General features: G+C 44.3%; 1 protein-coding gene across 1 annotated transcript in view; it reads left to right on the top strand.

The window, feature by feature from the left end:
• Positions 1–17915, top strand: part of ARFGEF2 (ARF guanine nucleotide exchange factor 2) — a 557551-nt gene that overhangs the window by 468783 nt on the left and 70853 nt on the right. Inside the window, exon 36 of the mRNA XM_069243445.1 lies at positions 1274–1442. Within this exon, the coding sequence (XP_069099546.1) occupies positions 1274–1442 (169 nt within the window). The remainder of the gene's footprint in view (positions 1–1273; positions 1443–17915) is intronic.

Raw genomic sequence — 17915 nt, 5'->3', positions numbered from 1 at the left:
CGACAACCTCTACCGACACGCAGAGGTACTGCTGAAGAAAAGTTTCAGCATCCAGTCTGACACCTGGGGGAGAATTCTAAGGTAAGGAATCTGCGGCTAGTCTGTGTCTCTACCAGATGAGGCTTTACCTTGTAAGTAACGTGTTCGTCAAAAACACTGCAAAAACGTCAGCTGTTTGGTAGGATCAACCTCCGATCCTCTCCACTGAGACATTGATTATACTTACCAGAGGTGCAATCCAGAAAATTCCTCACAGTGAAGTGGGGGCTGAAATGCTTTTTACTCCATAGACCCCAAAAAGGATGCTGACCTGTGGCTAATACTAGATCTCAGGATTCTGAGCTGCTTCCTTCGAAAGGCAGATTGGAAAAGGATGATGCTTGCACAAACTTTAGACCACAATGACTGGATTGTGTCCTTGGATACACTGGATGCAAACTTTCACGTGCCAGCCTGCAGTTCCCCTTGAAGTAGCTGAGTTATGGGGTTGGTTCCACTCACTTTCAACTCACCATCCTACCATTTGGCTTTAAATCGGGCCTTGGGGTTTTTATGAAGTTCAGCTTGGTGCTTGCGGCCCATCTCAAGCGCTTGTGGACACTTTTATCCTTGTACCTTGATGACTAGCTGTGGAAGGTGATTTCACCTCACCTTGTATTCGACCACCTACTTAGCGTAATGCCATTGCGGATCAACTTGGGTTCTGTATCAGCGAGTCCAAATTCCACAGTATGTAGGCTCATAGGCTATCCTTTACTGGGGCCATTTTGGACAGGGTTGCTTTATGCTGTTGTTTTAGCATTGACAGTTTTGAAGGTGGTAGGTGTTAGCCTCCTTATTTCTGTTGCTGCCCTTGACTCTGGCACTTACTGGCCTTTCATTGGAAGCAAAATGTGTTAGTTGCTCTACATAACAACACATTTCCACCAGGGCATTTGGAAAATTATTATCATTGGTTATTCTGCCCCCAACAGATTCTGTTGCTGCATAGCAGCAATTTACCTTCACTTGGGAGCAGTATAACTTAATATTGAAGGTTGTACGCCATTAGTAAAATTAGATAATTTACAAAATAACATGATTCTCATTTAATTCAGTTGGTCTTCACATGACTCTCACTTTATACATGCATATCACTCACCAGTTTATGTACCACGGTTTGTTTTACAAACAATTCTTGTAAGTGGTTAAACTGGCAAATAATTTATCAATAAAGACTAGAAAATTGCTTTATCATATTTTTGTTTAACTGTTAATGATGTATTCCATTTAGAGAGACACACTGGATGCTGATATCCATATTGATACAGAAGACCAAGGAATGTATAAATTCATGTCATCACAGCACCTTTTCAAGCTACTGGACTGCCTGCAAGAATCACATTCATTTGCAAAAGCTTTTAACTCTAATAGTGAACAGCGAACAGCATTATGGAGAGCAGGTAATCCACCACATTGTGATTTACTCTGAAGTGGCTACAATATTATTAGACATTAATATGGCATGGGACGGCTGCTGTGGATATTTGTTTGGAGAAGCTAGGTAAGAGAGCAGATTCATAGGGTCATAATTGTGTTTGTTCATTGCTATGAAATTGTCATATGAAACTTGTTCTACATACTACTTGAGCTTTCCAGTTTGATTTACTCAAGTAAATATTGCTTTAAGCTATGGATGCATAACCTACATGTTTCATTAACAGACTTTTATTTGGGGGGGGAGTGGCTATCTGTGGGTGTTACGTTGTGCCTGTTTTGGCTTAAAGATTTTCAGAACGGACCACAGCCATTTCAGAATTTCTGTTTTTCTTTTTAAGGCCCCACTCTTGGCAAAGGCAGGCTAGGAGGGTATTTCAGAGTATATTGACTCCAGGAGCAAGGGGATGTCATCTTTTGAAACCAGAAAGTAGCAAGGAATAACCTAAAAGATTAAAACCATACACTTGTTTCCTTCTTCATGTAGTAAGAAGTGATTTTGGCAGCAGGGGTTTCAGTTTGGATGCAGGGATGCACCAGTAAACTAGGATGAGCACCCTTAAATAGTTGTTCTCCAATGGTCGTTCTTCCCACAGATTTCTAATTTTTAAAGAGCCCCAAAGAATCCAAATGTCTAAGGACGCTCTAGGAATGCAAAAAGAACAGTTGATGGACGGAATGTAGACCAATCAAACATTCACCCTCAGTCACAGATCTGGGTTTAATCCATCAGTGCCTACCAGATATTTCGTTACCAAAGGTAAGTAACTTGTACATCTAAAGTACTATTTGGTATTAGACTTCAACAATGTGGAATTCTTTAAATCCTACTTTAGACAAGGACCAGTAGGCAGGTAATTAGCTCCTTAATGTTAGCTATGATACCGGGTACATTGACCTGAAACTTGTGTGGGGTTGATAACTCTTGAGAGCTGGGCCTTCACCAAGTATCTGTTTCCTTGTCTGAGAAATTGTACTACGTTGTGCAAATCTTAAGGAATGTCCAGAAAGTTACAGCCTTCTGTGTTTGGAATAGAAATATCCTCAAAGATATCATGACTCATTTGGAACAGATATCAAAACGCTTACCTTTGTTAGTCTATATGTGAACAAACTCTGACAGCCAGTGAGAGACACCAATTGCTCCTGTTGTTCAAAGACAGACTCTAACAAAGTATAGGCTGACTCTGTGAAGGTGTTCAAGACAGAATCTAAAAAAGTAGTGTTGGCTAAAAGAAGTTCACCTTGTGTGGTCTAGTGTTGCAGGCAACCTGTACCTGCTGTGTTTTGGCCTGACACTCTGACATCATTTGTTTTGGTAGACAATAGTCCTCTAAATTCCTTTCAGAAACTGTGATGCCCTTTCATAGGTCTGTGGAAGGCCCTTTGTGTTTTCCCAAGTAACCCTGACAGTTAAACAAGCACACAGGAGGGGCTCTCTTTGTTAATTTTGAGGAAGCTATCATAGCTGTGTTATGAGGTCAGTGACACTAAGTGTATCCCCACTGAGTGAGAGTGGCAACTGCCCACTCTACATAGGTTGTATGGTGTCTGGTGGTGACACAGTGTGATTATAGTACAAGTGAGGCATCTTTTACCTGTACTCTGTGGGGAGACTGCCTATAGGCTCTCCCATGAGAAAGAACCATTCATTCCTCACAACTGTAGTCTTGTGACTTGATCACATCTGGAACATGCATTAAAGATCCCTGTAGAGTGTGTTGGTTTGGTTGTGTGTGTATAGGCACTGGTATGTTCTAGGATCCATTGATGCCTCCCCTTTTTTATGCTGCACAAGTTGGTGACATCCTTTATGCTGGGCTTATATCCATTTGGGCTAGCCCAACCTGATCCTACATGGACTTCTTATAATACCTGCATCATAACCTGTGTACTTAGTAGTTGGGAAGAAATGCAGCTCTTTGTCTTAGTTCATGTTTCTGATGCTTGAGTGAAACTTCGCCCCCACCCCCACTTTTCCAGTGATATGATCATCTCCTCTGGCAGTGGCTCTCCAGACAGAGGCCAATACACATTAGCCCAAACCAGCCTATGCTGGTTTTAGTAAGAACACTTGCCAGGATGTCTGTGACCCTGGCCAGGAACAATCTGGGGAAAAAGGCTGTCCTAAGATCGGGGGAGTCTTTGGAGTTTTGAACATAGCAGATCCATCTGTTTACATGTGTCAGCTTGCCTTAGAGAATGAGGTTGAGTCTGCTTTCTCCCCGACTCATCCCATGTCTGATTGGCTCCCCTGTCTACCTTTTTGCCTACACAGAACAATCAGGAGATTGTTGATGTTCAAATGCTTCCCTTGTGGTCTTGTCCCACAGACAAGAAAAGATCATGCCAGACTGTTTGAAACGTCATTCCAGTCCTTGTGTTTCTGGAGTGCTCGAAGTGTGATCTCTGTTGCTCTAATCCGACCAGTAGCAAGTGGCAGCCGGAGACTGCTGTGGGTGATGCCAGACCCTTGAGTGCCCAGCAACACCGCAATCTGTTCTGTGACTGTTAGAAATCAAAACTGAGATACCTGATCGTTTGGGCAATTTCCTTTGGTTGAAAAGTGAGAACTGACAAACAGGTTTCATGTCTGTCCTCATCTTCTGATCCACAGTAGTCTTTAAGGGTCAGCATTTTGGACCTTGGGATGACCCCCAAGAATTCCTTTGTGCAGGTATCTTGCTGTTTATGTCCTGGAGTTTTAAGATAGCCATTATATCATCTGTATGTTAGGCTATTTTCAGAGTGCCTACATTTATTCAAGAGCATCTTTAAGTATCATTTGCAACCTAGTGCCATGACAGCAACAGCTGTTTTTAATGAGTGCTTTCTAATGTTACCAAGCTATTCCATAATATTGCCAACAAGAATTACATTGACTGTAGATGTTGTATCTTTGGCCCAGAGAGTTTGGGACCTTCTTTTTGAGGTTTATTTTATGCTTAAGGCTACTATTTTACTTGCCTGTTATTAAAGACCTTTTCTAAGTAAGGAACTGACTGGACCTAATAGTTCTTGAGCCTTATGTTCTGTCTCATTCAGATTCTGGGACTTTAAACCCTTTCCCTCCTGGAGAAAGCATTGACTGCTCATTCATACTACCTTAAGAGGCAAGTGCCTAAAGGAAGTATCTTGACTATCTATTTTGGAGTGTTGTGACCTGGGACACCTGCAGTAAATAGCCTTTACGTCACAAGGTCTGTAACCTCTGTCTGCAAAAGCACTGCAAAAAATGAAGTATCGCTTTAGAAAATTGTGTTTCTGATCTCATGCAAAACCCATTTGCTAAAAATTCAAGGAAAGTATTAGTTTTTCCAAAAGACTTTGCACTTTGGTTGCATTGGATTAAGTAGCTTCTTCAGTGAGCACCAGAGTGGTCATCCAGTGTCATTTTTAGATGTGGTCTACTCATTTTACCAGACACCCAGATAAAATGAGTGAATATGCATACTGTTTATTTTAGATTGGGGGATGGGTGGGACTGTTTGACTAGAAGACATAATTTTCTTGAGCGAATCAGAGTAGGGCCATCAGCTGTATTAAAAATTTATGGAATCCAAAGACTGCCTTGTCTGCTTCCGGTGCAGAGTAACTCCAACAGTAGTATTTCTTCTCAGAACAGGTATTGACAACACTATTCTTCTTTGTCCCTGTATGTAGGAAAATACCCTCTTTTTGGCATGGTTACCCCCACATTTGTCTATTGTCAGTGTTTTCTGACTGTGTTCACTGTGGTCCTGCTAACCAGGACCCCAGTGACTGTGCTCTCTCCCCTAAATTTGGTTGCCTAAGACTTAGCACACCCCTCAATTGGCATACTGGTGCCCCCATGTAAGTCCCTAGTATATGGTAGTACGGTACCCAGGGCATTGAGGCACTAGCGGTTCTCCTTGGACAGCAGCATGTATTGTACCACCCATGGGAGCCCATGCAAAATGTGTCTGCAGGCCTGCCATTGCAGCCTACATGAAAAGGTGCACACACCTTTTCACCACAGGTCACTGCACCAGTTCACTGTAACTCACCCCTGTAGCATGCCCTCCTAGCCCAGAGGGCAGGGTGCAAGTACCTGTGTGTGGGGGCACCCCTTTATGAGCAGAGGTGCCCCTACAAACTCCAGTTCCATTCTCCTGGACTTCGTAAGTGCGGGGAAGCCATTTTACCTATGTACTGGACATTACCTGTGTCCAGCTACACAATGGTAACTCCGAACATGGGCATGTTTGGTATCAAACATGTCAGAATCATACCCCAATACTGTCGCCAGTATTGGTTGTATGATTCTATGCACTCTGGCGGCTCCTCAGAGGACTCCCAGCATTGCTCCTACCAGTCTTCTGGGGTTTTCCGGGCAGCCCACGTTGCTGCCACCCCAAAGGCAGGTTTCTGCCCTCCTGCTGCTTAGCCTGCTCAAGCAGAGGAAGGCAGAACAAAGGATTTCCTTTGGGAGATGGAGGAAATATCCTCTCCCTTTGGAAATAGGGGTTACATGGCTTGGGAGGGGTAGCCTTCCCAAGCCACCAGTAGGCTTTGAAGGGCACATTTGGTGCCTTCCTTGGATAAACCAATTTGCACCAGTCCAGGGTCCCTCGGTCCCTGTTCTGGATCAAAACTGGACAACGGAAAGGGAAATTATCACTCCCCTGTCCATCACCACCCCAGGGTTAGTGCCTAGAGCTCCACCAGGTGGCCACTTGATTCTGCCATCTTGAATCCAAGGAAGGCAGAGGCCCCTGGGACCATCTGAGTGGCCAGGTCAGGCAGGTGACGTCACAGCCCCCTCCTGGTAGTTGGTCATCCTGCTAGGTAACCAATCCCCCTTCGTCGGTTATTTAGGGTCTCCCTCCAGATTGGGTCTCCAGATTCGACGTGCAAGATTCCAGCAGGACTTCTCTCCATCGTTTACTTCATCTTCTGGCCACTGGGACTGCAACTGGAGCCTCCAGGAACTGACAATCTGCAACTCCAGCGACGACTCCACTCTGCAACATTGTTTCTCTGGATCCTTCCTGCAACTGCAACATTTCCCTGTGCAGTCTCTGAAGGCGACAAGTCTTCAGCCTGCGCAAGAAGGAATCTCCCTTGGAGTGAAGGAGTCACTCCCCTGCATCCCCAGGCACCAACTGCAACAACGTACGACTGCATGAGTCTTCTCTCCTGCAAAACCGCATGGATACTGCAACACAGGTGGTGGTCTGGAGTGGTTCTCTCTACCAGCTTTCCAACTTAGGAGACGTTGATCTTGTGCCTATCCTTGCAGGACAGTACACCTGTGCATCGTGACTCTTGCAGCTACTAAGGCTTGTTTGTACATCCTCCGAGGGATCTCCAGGTTCCGTGTGGCCTCCAGCACTCATCCCTGCAAAGCACGGTCTTTTGCCTGCTGCTCCATTGACGTAGGACTCCTCTTCAGGTGTGCTGAGTGAGTCTCACTATGACTCCTGTGCCTGCTGCCAGTGGGTTGCCTGTGGGTGCTGCCTCCTCTTCTTGTGACTCTCCCAGCTGCTGAGGGTCACCTCAGATTCCCCTCCTTGAGTTGTGTCCTGCTGCATGGGAGTTGCCTGTGGAAGCTGCATCTTTGTTTTTCGACTCTCCACCACCTCACACTCCACCACCTTCACCCACACAGTTTTCCACATAATCTCCTCTCCTCACTTGGGGATTATATGGATGACAGTAATTATAACATGAACCCATGGGATATGTACGATTCTGACCCAATCCCATCTAATGACCCTGACCTATATCCACAAGGCAGTCTCCACCGGCCTAGAATCAAGTCCTCTCCAGAGCGGCCACATATCATAATGTAAAATGCACTCTGAGCCCATAAAGGAAGATTTCTTATTCAATAATTTTCCTCTACACATAAGCAGTACCAATGTTTGCCAACGTTACCAGGTATGTTGAAACATGCTGATGACATTTTTAAAGAGCTAGCAAAGGCTAGGGTATTAACACCTAGGGTGGATAAAAAATATAAAGCTGCACCATCTGACCCAGTTTTTATATCACAACTGCCACCTGATTCCGTCATGGTCAGTGCAGCTAGGAAAAGGGCAAACAGCCAGTCCACAGGGAATACTCCTCCCTCTGATAAAGAAAGCAGAGAATTCTATGCAGCAGGCAAAAGAGTGGCAACTCACGCTGCAAATCAGTGGGGAATTACCAACTCACAAGTGCCTTTAGCCAGGTATAATACGGCACACTGGAACGAGATGCAGGAGTTCCTTCAATACCTCCCTACGGAACACCAAAAAAGAGCTCAGCAGTTAGTGACAGAAAGGCAAGCTATTGCTGACAATCAGGTTAGATCTGCACCAGACACAGCGAACACTGCAGCTAGGGTAATTAACACAAATCTCATGATTAAGCGGCATGCTTGGTTGTGGTCCTCAAGATTTAAACCGGAAATGCAACAAGCGGTCCTTAATATACCATTTAATAAACAGCAACTATTTGGACCTGAGGTGGATACCACCATTGAAAAGTTAGAAAGGAGTCTGAAACAGCAAAGACCATGGGAGCTCTTTTCAGGGCACGTTTCGTAAGCCTCAATTCAGAGGAGGTTTTAAACCCCAAACATCAGAGGCCTCTACGTCTCAAACAAAAAGAGGGACAACAATATTATCCCAGGGGATCCTTCAGGGGCTCCTACAGAGGACACACTTTCAGAACTAGAGGCAAATCCACTGCCACAAGAGGTGCCTCCAACTCGCCAAAGCAGTGACTTCCTCTGCATCCCCACCAGTACACATCTCATGTGGGAGGAAGACTGCAATATTTACACAGTCATTGGCAACAGATTACGTAAGATCAATGGATACTCTTTTCATTTATTGGTTTATACTCTCAATTATCCACAATGGTTATTGCCTAGAACTCATCTCCACTCCACCAAACATTCCCCTTCATTCACACAGGCTTTCTCCCGAACACATTGTTCTGTTAAAACAAGAGGAAGAATCTCTTCTACTAAAAGGTGCAATAGAGGAAGTTCTCATCAACCAACAAGGGACAGGAGTGTATTCTCTATATTTCTTCATACCAAAAAAGGATGGCACTCTCAGACCAGTCCTCGAGCTCAGACCTCTCAATCAGTACATTTTCTCCGAGCATTTCCACATGGTCACTCTACAGGATTTCATTCCCTTGTTACAAAAACAAGACTACATGATGGCATTAGATCTTAAAGATGCTTACTTCCACATTCCAATCCACCAAGCACACCACAAGTACTTAAGGTTTGTGATGGAAGGCAAGTACTATCAACAGCACCAATGATATTCACAAAATGCCTAGCAGTGGTTGCAGCGTACCTCAGAAGACATACATACATGTGTTTCCCTATCAGGACGACTGGCTTATAAAAGCCAGCACCATTCAAACCTGTCAACAACACACACAATACGCAATAGATACCCTACACAGACTAGGGTTCACAATAAATTACCAGAAATCTCACCTGCACAAATTCAACCATATCTAGGAGCAATTCTGAACACTCAGTCAGCATTAGCCTACCCAAATCCACAACGAATTCAAGCTTTCCACACTCTCATATCCCAATTAACCTTCAATCAAACTTACACAGTAAGGCTTATCATGAAGCTATTGGGAGTGATGACATCATGCATAGCAATAGTGTCCCATGCACGTCTATACATGAGACCCCTCCAACAGTGTCACTCGCAACAATAGTCTTAGGCACAGGGTCAACTTCACAATCTAGTGTTGTTGGACTGAGAGACTTAAAACTCTCTGTAGTGGTGGAATCACACTAACTTACCAAAGGGGTGGCCATTTCAGGACTCTGTGCCACAGACCATAATCAGCGCAAATGCATCAATGACAGGTTGGGGAGCCCATCTCAACAATCTTACAATTCAGGGAGAATGGGACTCAATCCAGCAGACCTACACATAAATCACTTGGAATTGCTAGCAGTGTTCTTAGCAATCAAAGCATTTCTACCACAAATCATACTCAAAACTGTTAATAAAGACAGACAACATGACAACAATGTATTATCTGCAGAAACAGGGGGGCACACATTCATCTCAATTGTCCCTTCTAGCAAAAACAAATTAAAAATGGGAGATTCACGATCGCATTCAACTATTAGCAGAATATATCCCAGGGATACACAACCAGCTAGCGGACCACTTAAGCAGGACGCAGCAACAAATACATGACTGGGAAATTCACCCACAAGTAATTCAACAGTACTTTCACATGTGGGGAACACTAAACATACACCTCTTCGCAACAAGCGAAAATGCAAAATGCCCAAACTTCGGGTCCAGGTACCCAAACCCTCAATCCAAGGGCAATGCTCTGTGGATCAATTGGCCAGGGATGTTTGCTTACGCTTTTCCCCCTCTCCCACTAATTGCATTTCCGGTCAACAAGATCCGTCAAACCTCCCTCACTATGATACTCATAGCTCCCACGTGGGTACGTCAACACTGGTACACAACACTGTTGGATCTGTCTGTAGTACCACATTGCAAGCTTCCAAACAGACCAGACCTATTAACTCAAAACAAGGGGCAAATCAGGTATTCCAAACCCAGTGTGCTCAACCTGGCGATTTGGCTCCTGAGGTCATAGGATTTGGATATCTGAAGCTTCCATCGGAATGTATGGACATTCTAAAAGAAGCACGCAATCCTACAACCAGCTAAATGGAAATGTTTTGTATACAACTGTCAACCTAAAAACATTGATCCACTTAAATCATAGGTACAGGATATTGTTTGTTATTTGCTTCACTTACAAAAAACAAATCTAGCATATTCATCTATTAACATTCATTTAACAGCGATATCAGCTTACCTCCAAAATAGACAGCCTGCTTCTCTGTTTAGAATACCTGTCATAAAAGCTTTTATGGAAGCCCTTAAGAGTTATTCCACCTAGAGCTCCACCAGCTCCTGCTTGGAATCTTAACATTGTGCTCTCAAGTCTTATGGGCCCACCATTTGAGCCTATGCATTTGACATTCTTCAACTTCTCTCATGGAAAGTCGCTTTCTTGGTAGCAATCACTTCCTTATGGAGAGTAAGTGAAATTCAAGCATTCACTTTAGAAGAACCCTTCTTCCAAATTCACAAACACAAAATAGTACTTAGGACAAATCCAAAAGTTTCACCATTCCATATCAATCAGTCAGTGGAATTGCCAGTCTTCTTTACACAGCCAGATTTAGTTGCTGAAAGAGCTCTCCACATTCTTGATATATAAAGAGCTCTCATGTATTATATAGACAGAACAAAGGATTTTAGAGAATCTAAACAACTTTTTGTGGCTTTCTAACAGCCTCATAAAAGGAATCCTTTTTCCAAACAAGGACTGGCCAGATGGATAGTAAAATGTATCCAAACTTGCTATCTTAAAGCTAAAAGGCAACCATTAGTAACTCCTAAAGCACATTCTACTAGAAAGAAAGGAGCTTCAATCGCATTTTTGGGAAATACCAATGGCAGACATATGCAGAGCAGCCACATGGTCCACACCATACACATTTACTAAACACCACTGTGTGGATGTGTTGTCTCACCAACAAGCAAATGTTGGTCAAGCAGTACTTAAAACACTTTCAAACTACTCCAACTCCTACAGGCTAGCCACCACTTACTTAGGAGGGCAGTGCTTTTCAGTCTATGCACAGCATGTGTATCTGCAGCTACACATACCATTGAATGGAAACTGTCACTTACCCAGTGAAGGTCCATGATAGCAATGAGAAAGAAGTGAGAAGTTGAGTGGCTTTATTTTGAGATGTGGAGATTACTTAAAAAATATCAAGTCCTGCAGATTATAAATTTCTCCTAGCATTGTGATTTTTAGACCCAATCATCCTTCTTCACCTGCATCCACCCATACAAATGTCTTGGTGAGAAAAAGATCTTAGCACTGTTGGGCACGTGCCTTGCAGCCAATGGAGCAAGGGATGCCACTTGAGGCATAGCTTAGCCCCCAGGAAAGGTACAAGACTTTTACTGACTTTGGGCCTGCTCTTTATCAGTAAATCCCATCAAAGGAAATAAATTCATGTGGTGATACTTATACAAGTTCTGGAGGCACTGGAGTTCCAGGACTAGCTTCTGTGGATTTACAAGCAGAAGAGCCTTATTTTCTTGTCCCTATTAGGTCTTGTGGCTCAAGAAGGTTAAAAGATCTGTTGTTGTAGAAGTAGCATTTCCTTTGACCATTTCTTCTGCTTGGCCTGGCCCAAGCCCTGTTTTGTAGCCCAGGATAATCGTAGTAGTGTCAGCCCCCATTCATTGTGAGTGAGTTCACATATTTACTTCCCTTGTCAATCTGCTAAAGATGTCCAGTTATTCTGTTATCAAATCGCTTCCAGTAGTCAACTTGCTCCACAATCTCTGATTTTCTCCAAACTTGGAGAAATATTTTCTGATACCAGCTGAGAGAGTAATTAATTGATAACATTTTGGGCACCATGGGAGAGACGTCTGAGCACAAATGACTTGGTAATGTGTTTTCATCTGAATGTGAGCCTTTTAACCAGTTGCCCTTTTGCTGCCTCTGGAGCTGAAGACCACCTTTTACATCATTGTTGTATCTCAAGCACAAAATACAATTCAGTTTACATTTATGTATGTATATATGTGACCTTCTAGAGTACAAATTTGGGTACAAGGCAATGCAGTACAGTCAGATGTAGATAGAGAGTATCTATTGAAACTATTTTCCGCTGTCCAAAACTTGTTTTTATTAAAGAAGTGCTAGAGAATTTTGTTTAAACTATCAAGCTATCAAGAAGGTTTGAGGAAATACCTGTCAGCAATCTTCTAAATCTTCAAGCTATGACACTCGATGACTAAATGTTCACTTTTCAAACAAATGCTGATATTCACAGCCTTCATGAATTTTCTCAGTGCTTCAGCTGGATCAAACGGAACCACCTCTGATGAAAGCTGACCAACTTCCAAATCAACCACTACAGATCATGATGAAACTTTATGCCAACTCAGAGGTACACGTGAAAATTGGAATGGGTGGCACAAGAACAATGTAGCTTGGCTGACCAACTGAGGAATGAAAGAGTAAAGCCAAGTTTGCCTCCCTTTTAGTCTGTATAAAAACAATATGTACACAACATTGTGAGCAGCTACACCAGATGTACCACAAATTGAAGGAAAACAAATACACTATTAGATTAGATGGCTAATTCGGTGTGACTGCCTCAAACTGCCATCCAAGCGGAGTTTACAGCCATAGAAAAATACTATAAAAATGCAAGCTGAGAATAAATCTATCAAGGTCAAGGGTAATTGTTAGGGGCCCAAAACCATAAAGGCTCCTAACCCAACTACTCCTTCAATGGGGGCAGATATTCAAGAAAACAAACACCAAAAAAAGTATTGGGATAACCCTTTCGGATGCTCTCAGTTGGAAGCAGAACATTTAAGATGCAGAAGGCATGATGAGGGGAATCCTCTACTTGCAACACCACTTTGGGGAAAGTTGGTCATGCCAATTTGAATCAGGTTCTCTAGATTAAAGAAGGAACCACTTTATGCTACAAATATTTGAGTGTAACGCATCTTACCACTCCAGTGGGCAGATTTGAACTCCCCTTCTGAAAACAGAGCTGCAGGACTCACCCAGTTTAACACCATCAGTGTGATTGAAGGCAGACCAAGGCTATATATAAATCGAGATGGAAGCACCAGTGGCCCTTTCTACTATGCTGAACAGCGGACACTAGTGAAACTATTGGCGATTGATAAAACAGGGAAAGAGATACCAGTTCTGCCACAGAACAAAGCACTTGAAAAATCTGGGATATAAGCTCGGGAGACTTAATCTAAAATAATTGATTGGCCTGTTCCCCAATTATAGCAACGGCAGGCAGGCAATAAAAACTCTCCTACAATAATGCTTGCACGAAGGAGCTAGCTAGATAACCCACACATCTCTGCAATCCAAGAGAGCATAGCCTGGTCAAAGATGACCATCAGGAGAAACAAACATGGACACGGCTTTGATTTACGAATACCTGCGAGCCACAAAGACTCTTCTTCCTGGGAAGCTGAAGAAACCTACCAGTTAGTAGGATTCTCACAGAATAAGCACAGCTACCATCACCAAAAGGCCCTTGTTGCAGGTCCGTCAGAGAATCACTAATTCTTTGCTTTCTTCTGTGCAAGAGATAAACTTTAATTTGGAAAAGAACAATATGGACCATCATTTTTAAATCTGGCATCATGCAAGCCTCCACTCTGAGTGTTTATCTGCTTGGGAGGGAAAATGCAGACTGGGTAAAGGGCAGCCTAATTTTGGGGGAAAACTGGAACCTCCTCTCTAAAGGTCTGAGGCCAGATGCAGTTACCCGCCAACAATAGAACAGGCCACACAAGGACTTAATAGAAATAACACTTCTGATGGATAATTCTAACTGCAGATTCCTCACATTCGAATACTCCTTAGGTGCAAGACTTGATCCAGAAACGTCACAGCCTTAATCCTGCGTTTCGTTAGATCGTGCCATGAGACTCTGTGTGCTGGCTCTGGACCACCTAAGAAGTGATGGAGAGGAGCTGCATATAATCTCCACCCCAGCATGCAGACATCCGTTCCTTTCTTTTCATGTCTCCTGAAACAGATCTAAAGCTCCGCTCCCAAATTACAGCTCTCAAACCATGCTGTGACTGTTGGAAAGGGATGTTGGTCACAAACTCACACAAGGTGTGTCTCTGGTGTTTCGGCTCATGATACAACTCGAAGCTATGTGGTGTGCCTCCCATGCGCTTGACGGCAATACGGGAGAAAAGAAGCTGTACATGCAAACATAGGAAGAAGTTAAATTGCTCATGTAAGTCGTGCTCCAGCCTCAGGTCGAAGACTTGGACTTGTTCTCGATCCCATTCCTGTTAGCGGTCAGCCTCACAGTCAAAGTCCTCCAATAAGTCTAACTCAAAGTCTAGAAAGAAGCATAAAAAATCCAAGCCGGACTTGACCCCACACTGCCATTCTATTTCCAGGGAACCACGATGTCAGTCGATCTCCCTCATGATCTCCAGATGCAGCGCCAATTCTCCAACTGATCCCAGGGCGTCTGAGCTTTCTGGGCCATCGACTATTCTGCAACAGAATTAGGCCTTCAGAGAGGACATGCTGCAGATTTTCTGTTTGCTTCTGGCTCCCACTGGCGCACCTTTGGGCCCCAGGAAACTGCCGGGTCCGCTACAAACTCTGGTACATGCATCTACTCAGCCAGCCTGTTCCTCGTTGACACCACTACAGACTCATTCAGCTCTCGAAGAGAAACAGGTGCTGATTCCAATGTCTGTCCCCAAGCTAAGCCCAACTTCAACTGATGATGCTCTACAAAATTACTAAAGTGCAGCTGGTCGTTATACAGCCTGATTTTGTACCAGTGCCTCCACCAGGATGGCCTATCAGCAGAGACTGTTATCTTTTTGCCTCTCATTCTGAACAAAGTACACCACCTTAGAGAGGTTGTGATGGTGGGGAGGGTGATGCTCCCTACCGCCCCCGCCCCCTCTACCCCCCCCCAGTTATGACACGGTCAGTTTTACAAAGACTTGCTGAAGGGAAGCGGGTATGATACCTTCCTTGATGCTGGGTTGAACGTCCCACTTAAACCACCAGCGGAAAGGAGTACATCATTTTCAGTAGGAGTCAGACAGGCAACTGAGATCCTAGAATTGCAACCAAGACTAACTTACAGAAAGCCCTTGCTCCCCTTTAACAAGATCCTCACTAACAACTTTGGCTCTTGACTAGAACCCTGTTCTTGGCCATCAGTGAATAGCAACATGGCCAGGCATTACAGACCAGCACCTGGGGATTTGATTTTTTCACTAAACACCATACCCCAAGAGAGCCTGTGGGTTCAGCTTTCAACAAGAAAATTGAAGTGGAATTCATTGCCCAAGACTATTCCATAAAGAGGGCCCAAGACAATTGAGATCTTTGCTAAACAAATGTTCCCTTTAGCTTGTCTGGCATTGAGATTGGTCAGTGTTGTCTCTTTGTTGGGTTGCTATAAGTATGCTAACCCTATGGAACATGGGCAGTGAGATATTGCCAGTAGTCCAGAAAGACCTGAAGACCTCCCTGGCTCAAACAATTTATGATGGCCAGGACACCGCCAAATATGTTATTTATGCCTGCCTAGAAACTACTCCTATCCTAGATTGGGCAGTTGCCACCAGTGTTGTGCTCTGCCGCCACATGTGGATGCATTCCATGGGATTTTCCGGAGAGTACAAGCCTCCCTCATGGAGATGCCCTTTTTAGGGCTTGTCTTTTTGGTGAACAAAACGGACTCTGCCTTGGAGAGTTTTAAGAACAGAAGAGATTAGGCATGACCCAGGGTCTTTTGATCCCTGCCAAGCAGTTTTCAGCTGAGATCATTCAAAGACTAATCCAGAGAGCTGGCGAATAAATGGACACAGTCACCCCAACTGTTATAGCAGTCACGCCAGTTCTTTCGAGGCTTGAATACATTGGTCTAGTATGCAGCTCACAGCCCAGCAAGGGCACCAATCGTCCCAGTTCCCTTCCCCTCTGACAACAAGCACTATGCAACAATATTTTCCCCTTCACAGCACACAAAGGTGTCCGGGTAGGGAGGTAGCAGAATTCAGCATTTCCTTCATTGGTGATGATCCCACACGTCCCAAAGATGGGTCGTAGAAATCAATCAACATTGCTATGCCCTCCCCTTTCTTTTTACTCTGCCAAATCTTCGCCCTGCAACTGACAGAATTCCAGAGGAACACCTTTCACTTCTGTTACAGGAGGTGTGCATTTTGCTCTCGAACGGTGCTATCAAGAGGTTTGCAGGCTACGAAAGAGGAGAGGGCTGCTACTCCAGTGATCTATGCCAAATAAAAGGGCTGTCTCCACCTCCCTGTACTGTACCTTTGAATGCCTTCCTACAGAAAGGCAAATTCAAAATGCTCGTATTAGTTTAGATCTTGGCTACTTGAATGTAGGGGACTGGATGGTGTCCTTAGATTTTATATACCTATCCTGGTCCCGAAAGTGTTACCTACAATTCGAGTTAAAGAGCATTTTCAGTTTACAGTGATTCCCCTCAGGCTCACTAGCACCCCTCTGAACTTAACAAAAGTGATGGCAGGGGTCACTGCCCTCTTTCGGATGTCGAGCTTGCCAGTTTTTCCTTGCCCGATGACTTGCTTTTGAAGGCGAGCTCACCACAGTCAGTCGTGGCCAATCTCCAGACAACTGCGAACTACTTGACATCGTTGTGGCTCATGATCAGTAAGTTTAAGTTGCCCTGGATTGCTTCGCAGAGGATGGCATTCATTGGAGCTATCCTGAATACATGCAGGCAAAGTCCTTTCCTGCACCTTGACAAGTTTACGACATTCAGGCTGTGATCCTGATGTTTCATCCTCAGTCTTGAATTTTGGTAAGTGCAGCTTTGAGGCTTCTTGGCCTCCTACTTCTTCCTGCTCAGCTCTGCAAGGTGGCACATGCAAGCTCTGAATAGAATCTAAAGATCCTGTGTGCCCATCCCCTGGATAATCTGTTGAATGCCATACAGATTACAGAAGAAACAGCTCACGATCTGCTGTGGTGGCTACTCTACTGCATTTAGTCCAGTGGCAGACCCCTGTCCCTTCCCCAGGCACGACTGATGGTTGTGACAGATGTGGTGTTACTAAGGTGGAAAATCATTTGTGGGAAGTGGTGATCAGATTACGCTAGTCTCTGATAAGAGCATGGCTTAATATTCTTTTGATGGGCTTGAAAGCCATTTGTCTGATTCTGAAGGCCTTCCTGCCATCCATTAAGAGGTGTCTGGTGCAGGTTCTCACAGACAACACCACTTCAATGTTCTATTGCAACAAGCAGGGTGGAGTGGGGCCCGTAGTCCTGGGTCCTGTGTCAGAAGGCTCTGCATCTCTAGAGTTGGTTGGAGCATCAGGGCATTGCCATGATCCTAAACCACCTTGAATGCCAGAGTGAACAGGCTAGGCATGCAGTGCAGTGGGGAGAATCCTGGCTAGATTTTTTTGCCATTGTTAAATGCACACTGCTAAACGTTTTGCGCATTGGAGTTTCTTAGCTCCCTAGGAGATACATTCCAGCTGTCTAGAAACAGGGGATTCATGTATGGCTTCCTGCCCCTGCCTCTCCCTCCATGAGTTGTGAAAAAGATCAGGAACAAAAGGGCCCATGACATCTTAGTGTCTTCGGAGTGGGCAAGGTGGGTATGGTAACAGGAAGCTTTGAGCGTTTGAATCTGTCCTTTTATCAACCTCCTGCTTCCAGACGAACTTTTGACGCAGACCATTTATGCTGGGGGCTGGGACAGATGTGTGGTATCAGCTTGATTCATCCTTTACAAGCCAAGCTTTCAGATGTTCTTTTGTTCATATGTCTTTGGCTCACAAAATTGTTAC

The sequence above is a fragment of the Pleurodeles waltl genome, chromosome 7 (assembly GCF_031143425.1).
Source record: "Pleurodeles waltl isolate 20211129_DDA chromosome 7, aPleWal1.hap1.20221129, whole genome shotgun sequence".
NCBI classification, from domain to species: Eukaryota; Metazoa; Chordata; class Amphibia; order Caudata; family Salamandridae; genus Pleurodeles; species Pleurodeles waltl.
Note: the sequence above shows the minus strand (reverse complement) of the source record. Positions and strands in the feature narration are given on the sequence as shown.